The 21,983-nt window shown below is 36.7% G+C and overlaps 2 protein-coding genes across 2 annotated transcripts; both read left to right on the top strand.

Annotated features, from left to right (window-relative positions):
- The first annotated feature begins 4,100 nt into the window (after positions 1–4,100).
- LOC141629742 (uncharacterized) lies at positions 4,101–7,992 on the top strand. The gene is made up of 7 exons (XM_074442700.1): positions 4,101–4,469; positions 4,762–4,929; positions 5,051–6,151; positions 6,448–6,933; positions 7,026–7,110; positions 7,330–7,854; positions 7,952–7,992. Exons 1-7 carry the CDS (start codon positions 4,101–4,103, stop codon positions 7,990–7,992), a joined length of 2,775 nt encoding a protein of 924 aa, XP_074298801.1.
- A 763-nt stretch (positions 7,993–8,755) lies between these two features.
- Positions 8,756–13,452, top strand: LOC141629743 (protein FAR1-RELATED SEQUENCE 5-like). Its single transcript, XM_074442701.1, has 7 exons — positions 8,756–8,841; positions 9,842–9,948; positions 11,222–11,457; positions 11,755–12,194; positions 12,430–12,854; positions 12,938–13,347; positions 13,447–13,452. Exons 1-7 carry the CDS (start codon positions 8,756–8,758, stop codon positions 13,450–13,452), a joined length of 1,710 nt encoding a protein of 569 aa, XP_074298802.1.
- Positions 13,453–21,983: the final 8,531 nt, after the last annotated feature.

Consider the following 21,983-nt stretch of genomic DNA (forward strand, 5'->3'; position numbering starts at 1 on the left):
AATGATGTAACGTTTCAAAGTACTTAAATCAATTAAGCATATGAGAAACAATTCATTGTAAGTAGATATGTTAGTCAAGAATCAAAAAACCCTTTTGATCACGAATAACTCTTATCTATACTCTTCACAAGAGATCCTTACAATGGATAATACGAGGTTTTTAGAAGAAAAATTCAAATTTTGTCTTTAGTTACGATGTTTTAATGGAGATTTGAATCAAAAATCGAAATGATATCGTATATTAATTGTGGTAAAGAAATAGAACAATATGATAACGGAATAGTGGAAAACTTAACATTTATCGTTTTATTAATACTTGTAAATAACAAGTAAAGCATTTACATAGTGACCTCTACCCAACTATGATAAATGATTCCAAGATCCAAATTCATATTAACTTGGGCATCGGTAAAGCCGAATACAGCCCTTATCAATATAACTCGGTGGATTAACTCTTTAATCGATTCTACGTTTAGAACTCTTGGTCGATAAAATTACATTAATATTTATCTTTAGCCCGAAACACATCCGGCAACCGTCGAGAATACTTTCGTTGAGTTTAACCCAAATTTCGAATAAATGTGTCCATGATCCAAATTTACATCAACTTGGGCATCGGTAAAGTCGAATACAACCCTTATCTTTATAAATTCGGTGGGTAGACATTTATAACCTACTTCCCCTACGTAACAAGGTTTGTACCCCGGTAGGGCCGAGTGCACTCCCTCATGAAATAGGTTTTCATGGTTTCTACTTTTTGGTAAGACTAAGTCTCAATTGTTTATTTCAGCGAGAGGTCATGTCAATTTATTATCTATCACGTTTTAAGTGAACTAAAGCGGTGAACTACGATAATTGTAATTGACACGGTCGATTTACTCGATTAAATAAAATGCATGTTACAATTATGGCGATTTAGCGATGCATGCAACATTTAAATAAAATGCAAAGCATAAAATAAAATCCTAGTATGACCTTCCTAAAATAGTAAATTTAATAAACTATTACAAATTCGGAAACCAACTCCTTTGGTCCCTTGAATTTCGGTTTTGACACGCATTTCAAGGCAACACTTTCTTTGAGGGATCGTCTTTTCGAATGGCACCGTCTTCAAGGAACTCTGGAATAATTAAATTACAAAATGAATTACATAATTTCCTATTATACATTTGTAATAAAATAAAAATAAATCTATTAAATTATAAAACGGTGATACGAGATCACAATAATTACAACCGAATCGATATTCTCATACATTTCGGCTAATATCAATTAAAACTAAGGCCATACTAAGTAAAATTACATAATTCAAAAATTACATAAAATTAAAATATGACAATCATAAATAAAAAGCAGCATTATAATATGTATGAGCATGCCAAATTTTATGCTAAATCGCCTTTAAGAGCCAATATCGTATATTAATCGGTTTTTACGGATTTGCGTGATTTAACTTATTAAAATCACAATAATTACATAAATTCATATTTATGTGCAAGTTAATTACCCTAACCATCTTAGGACTCAAAATTAGTCTCCACTAACATTTAACAATAATTAAACTTGATTTCTTAATATTGTTCATAAATGTACTAAAAAACACAAAATTATGCTATAAACTTCAAATTAAATCATAAGAATTTCAAATAATTTCAAAATTTAAAATTTAAACACATGAACATTATGGAAAAATACCATGACACTCATAATGTTCAAAACTTAGGTTAAATATTTCGAAAATTTATCGAGAAAAACAATGTTGCGGTTTATCGATTTTTACAATTATGACCATAAAAATATGAGAAAAATTATATTCATCAACTTTTCACTTTTAGATCTTAAATATATGATAAAATGCAACATGTGACATTTTTCCTTAGTCATGAAGTATGTTTTAGCATTATTACTAATTATAGTCACTATTTATGTGATTTTTCATCAAAAATTCATAAATCATGCATAAAACTTCATTATAGCCAAATATTTTACACGCACTTATAAAACTACATGTGACAACATACTAAATTTCCATGACCAGATTCGAAATATAACTCATATTAACCTATTTACCCATTTAAATACGATTTTAACTTGAAAAATCCATATTTCAAGCAAAAAAACTCATTTTATAATGAAAAGTTACAGGCCATCAGTAGAGAATATATGTGAAAACATATCCAAAAATAACTGAAAAATTCGAAGTTTAACTATTTTTCGTCCAAAAATGACATTTTTATCATAAAAATCAAATTTTAATGCCAATATTATATAAAATGAACAATAAAATCCATAGATAAACCAAAATGTCCTAAAAAACACTTAGGACCAGAGACTTTTAATATGCATGGTTATTTTTACGTATATATTCATAAAACCAAATTAATTAGTTTTGTATGTTAATCATATAACTTGGAAAAACTATAAACCGATTTGCATGCAAACAACCTAAGGCTCTGATACGACTTGTTAGGATTCACTAATTCCATTACTTAACATATTCATATATGTGACATTTAATTTAGTCATAAAATTAAATCTAGATCTTATGCATGCAAACTAAATAACAAGAGATGAGAAAATTGTTTTCTCACCATCAAAAAATCGGCCAAATGGGCACAAATGAAGGTCTCCTACCTTCATTTGTTCTTGAGCTAGAAAATACATTAGGATGATCATCCATGACTTCAAATAGAAGACCTCCAAGAAGTAGCACCCAAGACTATCCCAAAATCCCACAAAATAATATGTATTAGATATTTGTAACGTGGTTTACCTTAAAATCGATTACTAATACTCATATACTACTACTAGTATTATTAGTGATTGATTTGTACAAATTTGATTCATAAAAATAATTTTTATGAAGAACAAGAGAGAGAGAGTGTTGTGTTTTTCATAAAACATAAGAGAATGAATAAATTGAGAAAAATCTCTCAATTGTAGCTTGTAAAAACCGGTGGGTGTGGGTGGTTTTTAGGACCTTTTTCTTTTTCCTTTTTGTCATCACAAGACTAATTAGTGTAAGCCTTTGTCATAGTCAAGTCACTATCAAATGTCATGGACAAATGAATAAGACAAATAAATAAGACAAAACTTCTAAAATTGCCCACCAATGTTTTCGGTTATCATGTGTAATATAGAGTCCATTTTATTTTTTTCAATTGTACAATTGTATGTCATGTGACATGTGACATGTCTTATGTCACGTTTTGATTTAAAATTCATATTTAACAAATTAAATATTATTTACAAATTAAATAAATCACATTTAACAAATTAACTAGTAATTCAAAATTACTTTCACATAAAATGGTCATTTAAATACTAGTTAGTATAATTCACAACATCTTGTAATTTTAACTAACTTATCATTCTCATCTCGCGTGTTTCGCAAACACCGATTAATTTTAGTAATATAACTTCTTAAATTACTAAATAAAATCTTATTTAATCACATTATAATAAGATGTCATTTTCTCTCTTATGATAATAATTTGTTCAATTTTAAGGAATTAATTAATCTGTAACGACATACAATTGATTAACCTTTTTTAATTAAGGGAATCGTCCTTTAGGTGTGACCTCAAGGGATCAACTGATCACCACCGTCGCACGACAGTAATGTCAAACTTTAGCCAGCCAATCATTACCGATATGTGTGGGCCAGTTGACTATATATATGTAATGTATCATCCCTTTCGTATTGTTATTATGAGATTTAAATATGTGATCAATATGATCGACAATTGTGGTCGCATTATTGTCGGGGACACTTACTCCAACACCTCTGTCTCCCCTCCTTTTTACTCTATGCATGGAGTTTTTATCCCGTATTCTACATGTTATTGGTCAACAGCAAGACTTTAAATTTCACCCTCTGGGTGGCTCTCTTAGGCTTAATCATCTTCTTTTTGCCGATGATTTATTAGTGTTCTCAAGAGGTGATAAATGTTCTATTATGTGGCTCCTAAGAGCCTTCTCAACCTTCTCTGGCTCTTCTAGCCTTTGTCTCAATAAAGAAAAGTCTAATATATATTTTAATGGTATGAGCCAAGGGTCGGGATCTTCCTGATAAACTTTACTTCAAAGATGAAAAAGGAATGGAAGTTAGTGTGCTGGTGGAGTATGAATGGAGGCCTAATATCTGTAGTGTATGCAAGGGTATAGGCCACATGTCAGGAAAATGCAGGAAAGCAGGTGTGAGCTCTGCTCCTGGTCCTGCCCCTACTCATGTCCCTGCTAAACCAGTTCAAGTATGGCGTCCTGTTGTGAGACCAAGGCCTGTGATTACTCAGAAGGGTAAGGCACTTATGCAAGTTACTGTTGTCAATCCTGTAAGCCATGCTCTCAAATTTGGTGGCCCTACTTACCATGATTCCAGTGTATTAGTGCCTGATAGCCCTATCATTCAGATGGTGAGACAGGAACATAACTCTCCTTTAACTACTTCGAAAACTTATGCTGAATCTGTGAGTCCTGGTAATAGAAGTCCAGAAAAGAATGGGGGAACAACTAAGCCAACTATAACTAATAATGGATAACGTAGGATGTTGGAATGTAAGGGGCATGAATAATCCTAATAAACAAGCTGAAATAAAATGGTTCTTGCATCCAAATAAAGTAGGACTTTTTGGAGTGGAGACTAAGGTTAAAACTCAGGATTTCTTTTCTATTTTAAATAACCTGGGGCAGAATTGGTATGGTATGAATAATAATATACATCACAATGATGGTAGAATCTGGCTTATTTGGGTTCCTCAGGTGTTTCATGTTACTCAAATAGCTTGTTCTGTGCAACAAATCACTGCTGAAGTCACTGAATTGGAAACTGGAGCTGTCTTTTGGTTTACTGTGGTCTATGTTTTTAATGATGAGGATGATAAAAGGAGTCTATGGACTAAGCTTCAGCATATTAAGGATATGAACTCTGTACCATGATGTTTATGTGGGGATTTTAATGTTGTGTTGAATTTTAATGAAAGGAAAGGCAGGAGTGTTTCATGGACTGAAACAACAGATTTTAGGCACTGTGTGGATTACTGTGATATAGTGGATATCCAAGCTCAGGGGGGCATTTTTCACTTGGAATAACAAACAATACCCGTCCACTAGGGTTTTTTCTCGCATTAATAGATGTATGGTCACTGAGGATTGGATTCACCAGTACCCTGACAGTTATGCTTATTTTATGAATGAGGGATTGTTTGATCATACGCCTGTTATTTGCTATAGAAGAAAGAATTGTCAGATCAGGAAAACCTCGTTCAGAAACTTCAATATGTGGGGTTTGGATGAAAACTTCAAAAGCATTGTTAAAAGGGAATGGGATACTCCTATATCTGGAATTTCAATGTTCCAGGTTATCACTAAGTTAAGGAACTTGAAAAAGCCTCTGAAGGAACTTAACAAGAACAGGTACTCTGATATTGAAAAAGCTACTAAGGTAGCTAGACAACAACTGGATGAATTACAAACCCAAATGCATAGGCAACCTGATGATCCTCTGATTATTGAAGCTGAGAAGGCGGCTGCCAAAACTTTCTATGGTCTTCAGAAAGCAATGTTTAGTTTCCTTCAACAGAAGGCAAAGACTAAATGGCTTAAAGAGGGAGATGAAAATACTGCTTATTATCATAGGAAAATCAAAGCTAGGCAGGTTCACAATAAAGTTCTTCAGATTAAGGATATGCATGGTACTACTCAGACTTATCCTAAAGACATTGAGAAGGCTTTCCTGGAATTTTATATGGATCTGTTGGGCACTAGCAAGGCTGTCAAAAGTGTTCATGTACCTACTGTAAGGACATGTAACATGGTTTCTGATCAACATACTATTGAGCTGCTTAGACCTGTGAGTATTGAGGAAGTCAAGCACTGTTTTTCCTCTATCCCCTCCACTAAGTCACCTGGTCCTGATGGCTATTCTAGCCAATTTTTTAATGACTCATGGGAGAAAGTGGGACAGGACATCTTTGATGCTATGAATAATTTCTTTCATACTGGTAAAATCCTAAAGCAAATTAACTCTACCAATATTACACTCATCCCCAAAAATACAAATCCTGGTAGTGTCATAGAATTTCGACCCATTGCGTGTTGTAACACCATATACAAATGCATTGCTAAACTTTTGTGCTCTAGATTGGGGAAGGTACTTCCTGATATTATTAGTTTCAATCAAGGAGGTTTTATTCAAGGTAGGAATATTGTAGAAAATGTCCTAATTTGTCAGGACATTTTGAGATTATACAATAGAAAATATGCTTCTCCACGCTGCCTCATCAAAATTGATCTTAGGAAGGCTTATGACACTATAGAATGGGACTTTTCTCCCAAATGCTTTCTACCCTGAAATTCCCTCAGAAATTTATTGACCTTGTGATGGTCTGTGTGACTACACCGTCCTATTCCTTGTCCTTGAATGGTAATTCTTTTGGGTTTTTTAAGGGAAGTAGAGGATTAAGCCAGGGAGACCCTTTGTCTCCCCTCCTTTTTACTCTATGCATGGAGTTTTTACCCCGTATTCTGCATGTTATTGGTCAACATCAAGACTTTAAATTTTACCCTCTGTGTGGCTCTCTTAGGCTTAATCATCTTCTTTTTGCTGATGATTTATTAATGTTCTCAAGAGGTGATGAATGTTATATTGTGTGGCTCCTAAGAGCCTTCTCAATCTTCTCTGTCTCTTCTGCCCTTTGTCTCAATAAGGAAAAGTCTAATATATATTTTAATGGTATGTGCCAAGGGAGTATTGATAATATTTTGCAAGTATCAGGGTTTCTGAGAGGCAAGCTACCCTTCAGGTATTTGGGAATGCCAATTTCTTCTAAAAAATTAACTAAGAATGAAGGAATGAAGCTTATTGATAAGATCACTGCTCGAATAAGATCTTGGGGTGCAAAACACCTATCTTATTCAGGGAGACTAGTGCTGGTGAACTCTGTCCTTTCTGGTTTGCACTCTTACTGGTCCTCCGTGTTCTTGATACCTAATGGGATCCTCAACAAAATTGTCTCTATATGTAGGAATTATATTTGGGGGGCAATGATACTTATATGAAAACTCCTAATGTTAAGTGGGAGTCTTGCTGCACTCCTAAAGATGAAGATGGTTTGGGGATTAAAGCTTCGAAGATTTGAAACAAAGCTTTACTGGGGAATTATGTATGGTGGCTAGCTAATAAATAAGATCACCTATGGGTCAAATGGGTGAATCATGTTTATATGAAAGGAGGTGATTAGAATAGCTATGAGCCACCTAGTGAGTGTAGCTGGTCTTGGAGGAAAATTGCCCACTTATTGAAGATTTTTGCACCTGCATATACCTCAGGTAAATGGTTGGGAGAGGATAAAGAGTATACTGTTGCGGGAGGCTATGAGTGGTTGAGAGCTCCACAACCCAAAATTAGTTGGAGGTATACCTGCCAAAACTCTATGAACATACCTAGGACCTCCTTTATATTTTGGGCTGCAGTGAAAGAAAGACTCCTAACAAAAGATCGTCTGGTTAAGATGAGATATGGAGTTGATACTACTTGTTTTTTGTGTGGTACTGCTCAGGAATCTCACAAACATCTTTTCTATGATTGTTGCTTTAGTGAGTACTGTATTCATCTCTGGCAGCAACAACTGCAAATTACCTTCCCTGCTCGTGAACTTTCCTCCTGGTTTAGTAAGCATCATGGGATTTCAAAGCTGCAGAAGAAGCTGATGTGTTCAGGTCAGGTGGTTGTTGTCTATGCAATCTGGAAAGCTCGTAATAAGGCAAGGGTTGATCAGGTTGTTATTCAGCCACTAGCTTTGATGAAGCATGTTCTTAAAGAAGTTTTATCTCGGTTTTGGTCTAAGAATGCTGGTACATTGACAAGGAAAGAATCAGAGTGGCTAGCAAAGATCGCTTTATTGATTTTGTTAGGGCTCTATTTTTTCTATTCTTTATTTTTGATACATAGCTGATACTCAGAAAACAATTGTGATGTATATTGGTGTTTGATTTAATATATATTTACCATTTACCAAAAAAACTTCACATGATTTGGTAGAATAAACAAACAAACTTAAACTTTGAGTTAGTAACCATCAAACTAAACTACCTAACCGAGATAATCTAATTAATTTCAGCTCGAATCAATGACGAATATCAACATCACATAAAAACAACCACAAATTACGATTAATATAGTTAAAAAAACTACAATTCCCACACCACAGATTCTTGGGTATTTGGTTTAAGTCAGTTACTTGAGTAATGGGTGCACAGTTTAGCATTACCAACACAGTTGGAGTTTGTGGGAGTAGATGCGGTTTAGAACTGGCATAAGGGAGAAATAAGAGTGACAATTTAAATCAGAATGATGGCCTTGTTACAGTAATAAAAGAGTAAAGGTTGAAGAGGGACATAAGTACCTTAACGACCAGAGTGCATGATCTAGCGGACAGGCAGTATGAGGATCATAAATAAATGCATATAGTTCACACTTCATGTTGGCGTGATCAGCGGGCCCTTGCTCGAGCAATAGGACAATAATAACATAAGTAAATGCATATAGTTCACACAAAATCTTGGACGTGTTTTTCTTTGCTCAGAGTATGTTTGGCATCTATTTTGCAGGCTCAATTTAGCTGTTTTGTAGCAAAATCAATTTCAACCTCGTGTGCAAAGGAAAGAGTTGACACACCACCAGAATTTTAGAACACTAGATTCAATGTTTGCCAACATGAAGGAGCAAAGGCTACTACATTTACTGGCGTTAAAAATGGGCCAACTCCACGTAATCAGCCACAACAACCATGGCTTAGGGGTTGATTTGGCAATTGCAACAACTAGTGATGTTGATTCAAGGTTTCAAAATGTTCCGATTAGGCCATTTTTACAATGTTTTTATCGAATTTCCACCTCTTTTTTAGTAGATCTCTAATTAAAATTACAAGATTTTAGGAGTTTTAAATAACTAAATCGCTGGGAAGGGAGATGCAATAGAAATTTCGCGATACTACGCTGGAGTGACTCGCCGGATAATAAAATTGGTCGTCGGAACAAAGACAATGCGTGAATTATAAAAACGAAGAGACACTAAAAACACGAATGGAGAAGATGAAAAGCAATACCGTCGTCGGTCAGAGTTGCGTCTGTGTGATCGGCGTCAGAGTTCCATCGAATAGGTCGTCGTCGGAGGGTGGTGGTCTGGGGAGGTAGAGGGAGGGTAGTTGGTAGTGGTGATGGATGAAAGAATATAGGAGAGATTAATGTCAGGGGGTTGATTTGCGTATGTTTGAATCTTTTATTTTATTGATTTGGCATAGTTCGTACGGTTCGCATCGTATTTTAGTTCGCACCGAACCCCGCCCCTATATATATATATATATATATATATATATATATATATATATATATATATATATATATATAGAGAGAGAGAGAGAGAGAGAGAGAGAGAGAGAGAGAGAGAGAGGTGGGATCAGGTGAGAACGAACACTCGGTGCAAACGGAGAGAACGAACTACAACCACCAGATTAAATAAATCGTACTGCTGTATTATAATGTCAACGCATACAAAATCTCGTATTATTTACTTCAATTGACTTTTCCACCGTTACCTTTTCTCACAAAATATCTAACTAAACACATCAATAAGAAAAAAAAAACCCCCCAAAATTGCGATTATCGATCAATAACGCCCGAAATTCAACGAAAATTGATTCAATCGAACAATTTCTTCCAGGAATTGATGTAAGTTTCGCTAAATCTTTCTATTTTTGTCACATATTTGATGAACATACCTGTCAATTTGTAATGTTTAGATTTCAAAGGCTTTCGTAATTTTTTTTGTGTCGATTTTTAGGGTTCTAATGGAAATCAAAGAATACGATAATTTGGTTGATCCTACTGGTTCAATTGTTCTAGCTGCTAACAATGAACTCGGACAGATATCTTCTGAATTGGGTATAGGTATGTCTTTAATTGTTGCGGAATTATTATTGAAGGTCTGTTTTGAGTGTATTATTATTACTGCCATGCATTGTATCTAGTGAAGTAATTGGTGTGAATTATTGCTACATTAGTCAGATGATACATAGTGTTTAGGGTTATCTAGTGTTGTGTTTTTGACGTTTATGTGGTGTATATAGTAATATAGTTCACGCGTATTAATTTTCAGTAAAAAAAGCCGATGTCAAACTAGCCCTCTTGCTTCTATGTTTTGATTGGCGTACCTGGAAATATAATTGATGTGTGTCTGATTTCAGATTGCGTATTTGTTAATATAAATCCTGCATACAAGTTATAAGACGAATTTAGGCGATGAATCATACATGTTATCCTGATGTTTCACAAGACTGAAAAATGTATCTGGATATCAAATAGATGATAATTAGTACTGACTAAAATTGTATCCGATAACCAAATCTCTGTTTATGGTCATTCTGGATAACTAATGTTTCTAATGTTTCTAAGTTTTGATTGGCGTACTTGGAAATATAATTGATGCGTGTCCGATTTCAGATTGCGTATTTGTTAATATAAATTCTACATACTAGTTTTAAGACGAATTTAGGCGATGAATTATACATGTTATCCTGATGTTTCACAAGACAGAAAAATGTATCTGGATATCAAATAGATGATAATTAGTACTGACTAAAATTGTATCCGATAACCAAATCTCTGATTATGATCATTACGGATAACTAATGTTTCTAATGTTTCTATGTTTTGATTAGCGTACCTGGTAATATAATTGATGCGTGTCCGATTTCAGATTGCGTTTCTGTTAATATAAATCCCACATGCTGGTTTTAAGACGAATTTAGGCGATGAATTAGACCTGTTGTCCTGATAATTTACAAGTCTGAATAATGTATCTGGATATCAAATTGATGGTAATTAGGACTCACTAAATTTGTTTCCAATAACCAATTTTCTGTTTATGGTCATGTTGGGGTAATTTGTGCACTATATTGAACCTATCATTCCTTCAGATTTACCTTTAAATTTGATAGTCAAACTGGTTTTTTTGGTGTAATGATCCACAATGAGCCAGCGCTTTGCTAGACAATCGTAATATACTTGATGTGAATCAATTCTGGCACAAATTTAAACGATGCTAGTTATAGGCTATTTTGTTATCGATTAGTGTATCTAGGAATATTATTGGTGTGTTTCAGTTGTTAAGGTTTCCGCTGATTCATGTATTAATATAATGTATGTTATCTAATATTTGAAGACTCACCAGTAATCCCTCTCAACTACAAAGAAAGGATACCTGTTTGTGCACCGAATTTGAAGCCTAATGTGGGAATGAGTTTCGAAAATCTGGTTGGTGCAAAACAATTCTACAAAACTTATGCTGCCAATGCTAGGTTTAAAATGAGAAAGTCGACACAAAGAATTATAGATGGGGTGGTGATGACTAAAAATTGTGTGTGTAGTTTGGCGGGTGAGAGTAAACCTAGAGGAAAGGTGAAAAGGAGGCAGACGACAAGAATTTCATGTAGTGCAAGGATTTTTCTCAAAAGGAATGACAAAGGAAAATATATTATTGTTGACTTTCATGAAGGTCACACGCACCTTCTATCTACCCCAAACACATTGGTACATTTGTCGGAGTCAAGGGAACTAACTCTGATACACAAGACTATGATTTTAGAGAATTAAAAGGTGAATAAAGGGCTCGTACAGAGTTTCAAGATGTTTAAGGAGTATGTTAAAGGATATCAAAATGTTGGAGCATCGCTAGAGGATTTCAAGAATTTTTAGAGAGATGTGAAACAATTCATAAAGGGTTATGATGCTCAAATGATGATTGAGAATTTCACGCATAAGAAAGCTATGTGTAACTTTTTCTTCTTTGATTTTGACGTTGACGAACGTGGACGACTTTCTAGAGGTATTTGGGCTGACCCTATATCAATAAAAAACTACATCCTTTTTGGTGACATGACATCGTTCGACACAACATTCAATATGAATACTTATAAGATGATATTTGCTCCTTTTACGGGGGTTGACAATCACAAAAAATGTGTGACGTTTGCAGCGGGGCTTCTAAGAAATGAGTTTGATGAAGGTTTTGCATGGCTGTTCCAATATTTTCTGGCCGCAACGGGTGGAAAGTATCCTAAGTGCATAATTACTGACCAAGATGCCGGCATAAAGGCAGGGGTTAAGAAAGTATTCAAAGACAAAACTTATCATAGGTATTGTATGTGGCACATTATGAAAAAACTACCTGATAAGATTGGATCTACACTTTATAGAGAAACAAACTTCATGAAAGAGCTATTTGTGTGTGTGTGTATGGGCAGAAGACATTGAGCCGGCTGAGTTTGAGGAACGGTGGTGTTCTATTATATCCTCATACGGGTTGACCGAACATGAATGGCTAACTTCGATGTTTGACATGAGGGCTTCCTGGATCCCATCATATTTCAGAAATTTGTTTTTAGGTGGACTAATGAGGACCACATCTAGATCTGAGTCCGAAAATAGCCTTTTCGGAAATTTCATGAAACCAAACTTAACATTGGTGGAGTTTTTGATGAGATTTGAAAGTGCTATAGATGCTCAAAGATGGAAACAGTCAAAATTAATAGTCGATTCAAAAAACTCCTTCCCTAGTCTAGAAACACCTCACTCTTTGGATAAGCACGCTTCTGTGTTCTACACTCTGATCATATTTTCTGAATTTCAAGTCGAGTGGAACGCTGCCTGTTTTACTTGTGGTGTTAAAGTTTTAGGGGTTCATACAACAGACAACATTCCCATCTATGATCGTGAGAGAAATAAGGTATATTATGTTTGTTTTATTCCTGATGGAGTGAAGTTGAGCTACTCTTGCAAAAAATTTGAGAGGCATGGTATTCTATGCCGATATGCTCTCTATGTCAACCACTTTGTGGTAATTTGCCTGAGACCTTGAATGATGATTGCAATGCTTTAGAGGTTCAGAAAATCAAGCTTGGCAACCTATGGTCCGAATTATTCTCATGTGTGACAATAGCAGAACAGAAGCCGAAGTATATCGATGAGTTAATGGACATACTTAAAGGTTTAAAGGACATTATGCTCTCAGAAAGTAGTTCGTCTGAATGTAGTAGTGGTGTCACATGTGAAAAGTCCAGAAACAAAAATAAGGAGCTTGAAATGTTGTTAGGTACAACGATACCGACTGAAGTTACAGTCTTAAATCCTATACAATCAAAGACTAAGGGGTCTGGAAAACGAACGGTATCCAGAAAGGATAAAGCTGTGCAAGAATATAAGAAAGCGCCGAGAAAATGTAATGCTTGTGGTGACTTAGGATTCCACGATAGTCGGAATTGCCCTAGGAGAGCATATAATTATGAACAGGTAAAATAATAATTTTGATAGACAACATTTAGGAAAATACAATTCTGACTCTAATTATGAATAAATTTTTAGCTCTAAATTTACAAGGCTTTGATGTAGGTTTGAAGAATTGAAGAGAAAACAGAAGGATATTGCAGGCAAAAAAAGGAGAAAGATAAAGATTACAGTAATAAAGAGAAAGGAATGGACACATAGTGAAACCATTGATTTTTTTTTGGTTTTTTTTTTTTGGTATTGAAGAACTTTAGATTTTTTTTTTTATAGAAATTAGCCACAAACAATTATACTGTTTTTCGGGTTTATTCGCAAATAATCGGTGCATCCACATGATTTTTTCGTGAATTTACAGAAGTCAACTGGTGTAACTACAAAAATTATATATGGAACAAATAATTTTTGTCATAGATTTATGAGCCCCATAATTTAGTACGGCCCAAACCATATCGGATTAAAAGGCGTAACTCTGACTAAAATTAGTCAATAAAATAATAATGTTTCCAATGTTTGATTTGACGTATCTGGAAATATAATTGATGCGTGTCACTTTTAAGATGTCGTAACTGGTAACATAATTCCTGCATGCCAGTTTTAAGCCAACATTCGACAATGAACCAGGGTCAGAGTTACGCCTTTTATCTCCAAAAGTATTTAAAACAAAACCATCAACCAAGAAACCGGAATGTGTAACCATTCTTGCACATTGCCAACTCCAATTCATATGGATTATCCAAAATGATGTCTAGCTAATTGGCATAAAAGTCGTTCCACTTGACACGGCTCTTGAACGAGTTCGGATTACATTTTTCATTACACTCCTAAACAAAAGATATTATAACACAACCCTAGCTGTTTTGCACTATCACGCATTCCGACAAAGAGGACACACTCCTTGATTGCTTGCATCCACACTTCTGCCGCACACTTCTGCCTGTCAGTGAACACCTCCACATCTACTCAAAAAATCTACATAGCAAAGGATGGGACGGAAACATAAGTTTATAGACGGAACAAAAAAATAACATCATATAGCTGTTAATACCTACATATCAGACATATAGACGGAAACATAAGTCTATAGACGGAAGAAAAAATGAACATGGGGAAACAAAATGAAAATTTAATACCTTTCGCTGATTTTCTTGCCATCGTAATAAGGTGACTGCAACTGTCTTTCTATATACAGCCATAGCCAGAGTATCAACTTTGATGTTGTAAATGATCTTCAACAATTATTAAACACACCAAAGGTAAAAAAAAAGGTATAAGTGGAATAAACCTTGTAATAGTTCTTGGAGTGAAACCTCTAACTCGATAATTTAAGTGGAAAACTAAGGAAATGAGCCTAAGTTTGCATGAAACAAACTGAAGTTTAGGCGTGTCCATAGGGACGGTTTTGGTGATATGTCTAGACCCGAACACAAAGCAATATGAATAGACTCGATAGTTTAAGCACACAAGCAAGTAAACTACCAAACTCCATGCACAAAGCAAAGGAGCTCTTCAAGCACAAAGCAAAGAAGAGATTTTAATGAAGAAAACTCATATTTCTTACTTGGTTTTTAACTTAAGCAAATCTGAGTTTTTACAACCAAGGGCTTTGGTCTATATAGAACCAAGACTTCTAATCCTAACCACTTATTTTACATCCAATGTCTAGCATTAAACAAGGAACAAAACAAGAAAAAAGATGCTGAAAACTCCCCTAGGCAGCCGTGAGCCTCACCCCAACAAGAACAATCCAATTGGTCTTCTCAAAGTCTTACAACAATAGGGACATAAGAGCTAACCTAGGACCACACAATTGGAGGCTTCCTTAGTCAAATATTTAGCTGTTATAGTCCCTTGAGAGCAGCCCCCAAAGCTCTTACAAAATTGTAAGAATGATAGTGACACTTTGGACCTTCCTTGAAAGCGAAATTTGAGCTCTTTTGAAAAATAATAAAACAGCCTTATAGGATTGATTTGGATGGTCCAAGCAGCTGGTTTATGGCCTAGGATTGTCTTCATTTGTTTAATAAAAAAGATGGGACCTATTGGAAGCAAACTAAGCTCGATTGTTGAAAACCGATAAACTCGTTACTCGGTTTTGTCTCGTGAATTCATCTCAGCTCGGATCCTTATTTAAATAAAAGTCCCTAAGCAAAAAGTCTCAAAATTCATTATAGAATTGAGACATGATAAAAATTACCATGTCTTCTTAGACGGAATTTGAGTTAGACCTCAAATTGGACGAAGGTCCCAATCCGCGGTCTAGCTCGGCCTCCTCTCCCGTTTCAACCTCCCCTTCTTGAAAAGGATTTGACCTCAAATCCTCGACATCTTCATGCTCGAGGTCTTCATAAAACGGACTCAAGTCACCAATGTTGAAGGTTCCATGGACACCATACTCACCCGGAAGATTGATTTTGTAAGCACTCGGACCAATTCTTTCCACAACTTCGAAAGGACCATCGGCCCTAGGCATGAGTTTGTTTTTCCTCTTTTGTGGGAACCTCTCCTTTCTTAAATGAACCCAAACAAGATCTCCAGGTTCAAAGTTCTTTGGATGACTCGGTTTCTTGACACGGTTCACATACCCCTCGTTTGTTTTCTCAATTTGCTTCTTCACTTGTGCATGGATTTGGAGCATTTGTTCGAGCCTTTTCTTGGCATCATAGTCGATGAAATTCCTCTTAATAGGTTTTAAATCAGTAGACATAAGTGGATTAATGCCATAAACCACCTCGAATGGAGATTTCCCGGTGCTTGATGAAGGAGCTCGATTAAATGCAAACTCGGCTTGTGATAGTTTGAGATCCCAATCTTTCAAAGACTTGCACACCGTGGCCCTTAAGATTCTGCCCAAGGTCTTGTTAGTAACCTCGGTTTGACCATCGGTTTGAGGATGATGGGAGGTGCTAAAAAGAAGCCTTGTTTTGAGCAATTTCAATAAGGACCTCCAAAAGTGACTCATAAACTTAGTATCCCGATCAGAAACTATTGACTTGGGTACACCATGGAGCTTGACCACTTCCTTTAGATATAAATTAGCAACACTTTAAGCATCCTCGGTCTTTTTGCAAGCAAGGAAATGAGCCATTTTGCTAAATCAATCAACCACGACCATGATGGAATCCTTGCCTCGTTGTGTCCTTGGCAAGGCCACAGCAAAATCCATGCTAACATCCTCCCATGGCTAATTTGGGACGGGTAGGGGTGTGTAGGGACCCTTTTGGAAGGAAGACTTGGCTTGATGACAAGGAGCACACCTCTTGATCACACTTTGGACATCCCCAAGCATTTTTGGCCAAAAGAATTGCTCTTGGAGAATATCATATGTCTTTTGGATGCCAAAATGACCGGCAAGGCCATTTGAGTGAACTTCTTTGACCAACAAGTTTCTATAAGGTCCCTTAGGTATGCATAATCGATTCCCGAAGAACAAGAACCCTCCTTGACTCGAGTACTTACTCCTTCTGCCCTCCTCACATTCCCGGCCCTCTTGGAGTATTAGCCACTCATCTTTGAAATCCGGATCTTCAATGTACAAATCCTTCATGTGTTCAAACCCTAGTACTCTTTGTTCCATAAAACTCAACATGGTGAACCTCCTTGAAAGAGCATCGGCCAGCACATTTTTCTTGCCCTCAATGTACTTGCTTGAAAAATTGAATGATTGTAAGAATTCCACCCATTTAGCATGCCTATGATTGAGCTTGTGTTGGCCATTGATATACTTGAGAGCTTCATGAACGGAATGCAAAACAAACGGCTTTGGCTTCAAGTAGTGGCTCCAACGATTCAAAGCTCGAATAATGGCATAGAATTCCTTATCATAAGTTGAGTAATTGAGCTTGGCACCATTGAGCTTCTCACTAAAGTATGCTACTGGTTTGTGGTCTTGAAGTAGCATGGCCCCAACCCCAACTCCGCTAGCATCGCACTCGACTTCAAATAACTTATTGAAATTGGTTAATGCAAGAATAGGAGACTCACACATTAAGGCCTTGACTTTGTTGAAGGCTGATTCGGCCCTATCATTCCAAGAGAACTCCCCTTTGTTCATACACTCGGTAATAGGAGCCATAATGGTACTAAAATCTTTGATGAACCTCCTATAAAAGGAAGCTAAGCCATGGAAGCTCCTTACTTCGGTGATAGTGCTCGGTCTTGGCCAAGATTGAATAGCCTTAACCTTCTCTTGATCCACTAGAATCCCTTGATCACTAATGATAAAACCCAAGAATTGGACTTCTTTTTGCATGAATGAACATTTTTCCAATTTTCCATAAAGCTTGTGCTCCCCAAGTGTTTCAAACAACACTTGTAAATGCTTGAGATGCTCTTCTTTGGATGGACTAAAAATCAGAATATCATCGAAATATACCACCACAAATCGGCCCAAATAAGGTCTAAGGACCTCGGTCATCAACCTCATGAAAGTGCTTGGTGCATTAGAGAGACCAAATGGCATGACAAGGCACTCATATAAGCCATGCTTGGTTTTGAAGGTTGTTTTCCACTCGTCTCCTTCTTTGATTCTAACTTGATGGTAGCCTTGTCTTAAATCGATCTTTAAGAACACTTGAGCTCCACTAAGCTCATCCAAGATATCGTCAAGTCTAGGTATTGGGAACCTATACTTAACGGTGATGTTGTTGATGGCTCGGCTATCGGTGCACATTCTCCATGACCCATCCTTTTTTGGAACAAGTAATGCCGGAACCGCACAAGGACTAAGTGACTCCCTCACAAATCCCTTACTCACTAGTTCCTCAATCTGTTTTTGTAACTCTTTGGTGGCTATTGGATCACTTCTATAAGCCGCTTTGTTTAGTAAAGAGGCTCCCGGAATAAGATCAATTTGGTGCTCAATACCCCTAAGAGGAGGTAACCCACTTGGAAGTTCATTAGGGAAGACATCCCCATAGGAATCAAGTAACTCTTGAACCTCCCTCGACACTCCCTCTTTGGCCGTGGCCTGCTGCCCGTGACCATCTCTGCCACCTCCTGCCCCCTTAACCAACCCCGTAATCACTAGAGCATATACATCCCGCTCCCCTTCTAACTCTTGCAACATTTCAGCCCCATTGATTAATAGGATTTCCTTAGAAGGTTCAACCATTGAAGGTGGTGTTGTAGGTTTGATGGTGGGTGGTAATGGTGACAATATGACTCTTTTTGAAGCAAATTTGCAGGAATAGGTGTTCTCTTTCCCATGGTGAATCGAATCCCTATCAAATTCCCAAGGTCTCCTAAGAAACAAATGACAAGCATCAATGGGTAAGACATCACAAAGGACCTCATCAACATAATTCTTTCCAATAGAAAAAGAAACCAAACATTGTTTATCAACTCTAACCTCGGCTCCTTTGTTGAGCCACCTTAGTTTGTATGGACAAGGATGATTTATTGTGGGTAATGAGAGTTTTTCAATCAAAGTACTCGATGCTACATTAGTACAACTCCCCCCATAAATTATCAAATTACACACTCTTCCCTTGATGGTACATCTAGTCCTAAAGATTTGTTGTCTTTGGTCTAGTTCTAATGGTTGTGGTTGTGTGTGCATCACCCTCCAAGTAACCAAACTAAGTCCCGAATCCGGCATGACTACCTCAGCTGCCTCCTTTTGTTCCTCATCACTCTCATCATTGTCACAAACAAGAATCTCATCCTCTCCCCAATGGACTACTTCAAAGGTGCTAAGAGCCCTTTTGGTTGGATAATTTTTCATGAAATGACCATATCCTTGACATTGGAAGCATTACTTAAGGTCTACGGTTTTTCTTTGAGAGCTTTCGGGTGCCTTTCCTTTGTCAACATAGGCTGTTTTTGGTTGTGAGTTTGAGGTGTCTTTAGGTTTTGACTCGGTTGTTGCGTGAGGCTTTGAGTAGTGGCCTGTTTTGGTCGGGTATTTTTGTGGGTTAGCCCTTCCCTTTCCCACTTTCTCAACTCTTAAGGCCAAGTTAACGGCCTCATCAAAGGACCACACATGTTGTAATCGGACTCTTTGAGCAATTTTCTCATCTAGACCCTCAACAAACCTAGCAATTTTTTATTCCGGTTTCTCATTCATTTCACATTGCAAAGTGAGTTGCTCAAAATCTCTAATGTAAGACTCAAGTGGTTGATCTTGTTTAAGTTGAGTGAGTTTAATGAAGAAGTCTTGAGTGTATGCTTTAGGCACAAATTTCTCATTAAGCTTCTTCTTCAACTTTAACCAAGACTAAATGGGTTCCTTACCATCTCTTTTTCTCTGATTTTTTAAGTTCTCATACCAAAGTGAAGCATATCCCTTAAGTTTTAAGATGGCAACTTTAAAACACTTAGCATCCGAATATGACTTAAACTCAAAGACTCTTTCAACAGTTCTAAGCCAATCTATCAAATCTTCGGGATTTAAACTACCATGAAAGTCTGGAATTTCTACCTTTAAGTCTTTAGGATGCTTCTGATGATAAGCCTCAACCAAAGAATCCCCCGAATTCCAGTGCAAGTCGTCCTCCATGTGGTCATGCTCTTGGCCTCTTTCTCCAAACCCACGGCCACGCCGTCTTCCATGGTGTGGTGGTGGTCGTCCTCCCTGCCTTGGTGTTGTTGGAACATTGGACATCAAGGTTGTTATGGATTCCAAGATCAAATCCACATTTGTTGGTAATCGGTCTACTTTGTTTTCAAGACCGAGTATTCTCTCCTCACTTGTTTCACTCACTGGGTTGTTTTTGTGTTTTTGAATGTAGTTAGGAAAATGGACTCACAAAACTAATCCAAAGCTCTGATACCAAGTTGGAGTGAAACCTCTAACTCGATAATTTAAGTGGAAAACTAAGGAAATGAGCCTAAGTTTGCATGAAACAAACTGAAGTTTAGGCGCGTCCCTAGGGACGGTTTTTGTGATATGTCTAGACCCGAACACAAAGCAATTCGAATAGACTAGATAGTTTAAGCACACAAGCACGTAAACTACTAAACTCCAAGCACAAAGCAAAGGAGCTCTACAAGCACAAAGCAAAGAACAGATTTTAATGAAGACAACTCATGTTTCTTACTTGGTTTTTAACTTAAGCAAATCTGAGATTTTACAACCAAGGGCTTTGGTTTATATAGTACCAAGCCTTCTAATCCTAACCACTTATTTTACATCCAATGGCTAGCATTAAACAAGGAACAAAACAAGAAAAAAGATGCTGAAAACTCCTCTAGGCAGCCGTGAGCCTCACCCCAACATGAACAATCCAATTAGTCTTCTCAAAGTCTTACAACAATAGGGACATAAGAGCTAACATAGGAACACACAATTGGAGGCTTCCTTAGTCAAATATTCAGCTGTTATAGTCCCTTGAGAGCAGCCCCCAAAGCTCTTACACAATTGTAAGAATGATAGTGACACTTTGGACCTTCCTTGAAAGCGACATTTGAGCTCTTTTGAAAAATAATAAAACAGCCTCCTAGGACTGATTTGGACGGTCCAAGCAGCTGGTTTATGGCCTAGGATTGTCTTCATTTGTTTAATAAAAAAGATGGGGCCGATTGGAAGCAAACTAAGCTCGATTGTTGAAAAACGATAAACTCGTTACTCGGTTTTGTCTCGTGAATTCATCTCAGCTCGGATCCTTATTTAAATAAATGTCCCTAGGCATAAAGTCTCAAAATTCATTATAGAATTGAGACGTGACAAAAATTACCATGTCTTCTTAGACGGAATTTGAGTTAGACCTCAAATTGGAAGAAGGTCCCAATCCGCGGTCTAGCTCGGCCTCCTCTCCCGTTTCAGTTCTTAGCTTCCCACTTAGATATTTCACGGCCAGCTTCTAACCACTTGAGTACATAAAGACAGCAATCATGCCTTTGCCAACATAACACAAAAACAGCCAATTAAAATCCGAGTGGCTAACGTCAGGCAACAAGATATAAAAGAGATGAACTTACAAGTTTGGCTGTTGTGGAACATCCTGATTTGTAAATTCAGATAGAGGAACACCTACAAAGTGCTTTTACCCTCTCGAATGGCATAAAATATGGACATCACTAACCTAAAAAAAGGACAATAAATTTAATCTGTAAGATTTAGAGTTAAATAAAAGGAAACTACTAAAAAAAGAGGATAAAATCTAATAGTGTGTACCACTACAGCAGCAAGCTCCGTGTCAGCATGGGAATCCTTAGAATGTAACGAGTTCAGAACGTAGTTCTTCTTCATATCCAAGTCACACACACAAAGAAACCAGTTATCCTTTTCGATGATGGGGATAAAAATCTGTAACATGATATAAACGACACATAAGTTGACATAACGGAAACTGTCCTTCGCGTACCAGTTTTGATAGCGCTTTGATAACTACATGAATGTTTTAATGTGTGCCCCACATCGAACAAATGTCACATATTACATGCCGAAGAAAACAATAGTGGACTTACAGCTTTTACATCCGTCCCATCCTTTGGCATGTACGATGGGGTTTTACTGTAGTTGCGACCAAGAGTTTTGTCTCGATCTGGATTAAGATGATGTATTGAACAGCACAACACAGATAATCATTACAAAAAAATAAAAAAAAATAAAAAGGAAATTCAAGATATTGTTTATTGAGGTACAACAAAAAAGGGGATGCTCACACGTGCAGTTGTTGGAATATAAAACAAATCCGGTGAGA

Source organism: Silene latifolia, chromosome Y, assembly GCF_048544455.1.
Source record: "Silene latifolia isolate original U9 population chromosome Y, ASM4854445v1, whole genome shotgun sequence".
NCBI lineage: Eukaryota > Viridiplantae > Streptophyta > Magnoliopsida > Caryophyllales > Caryophyllaceae > Silene > Silene latifolia.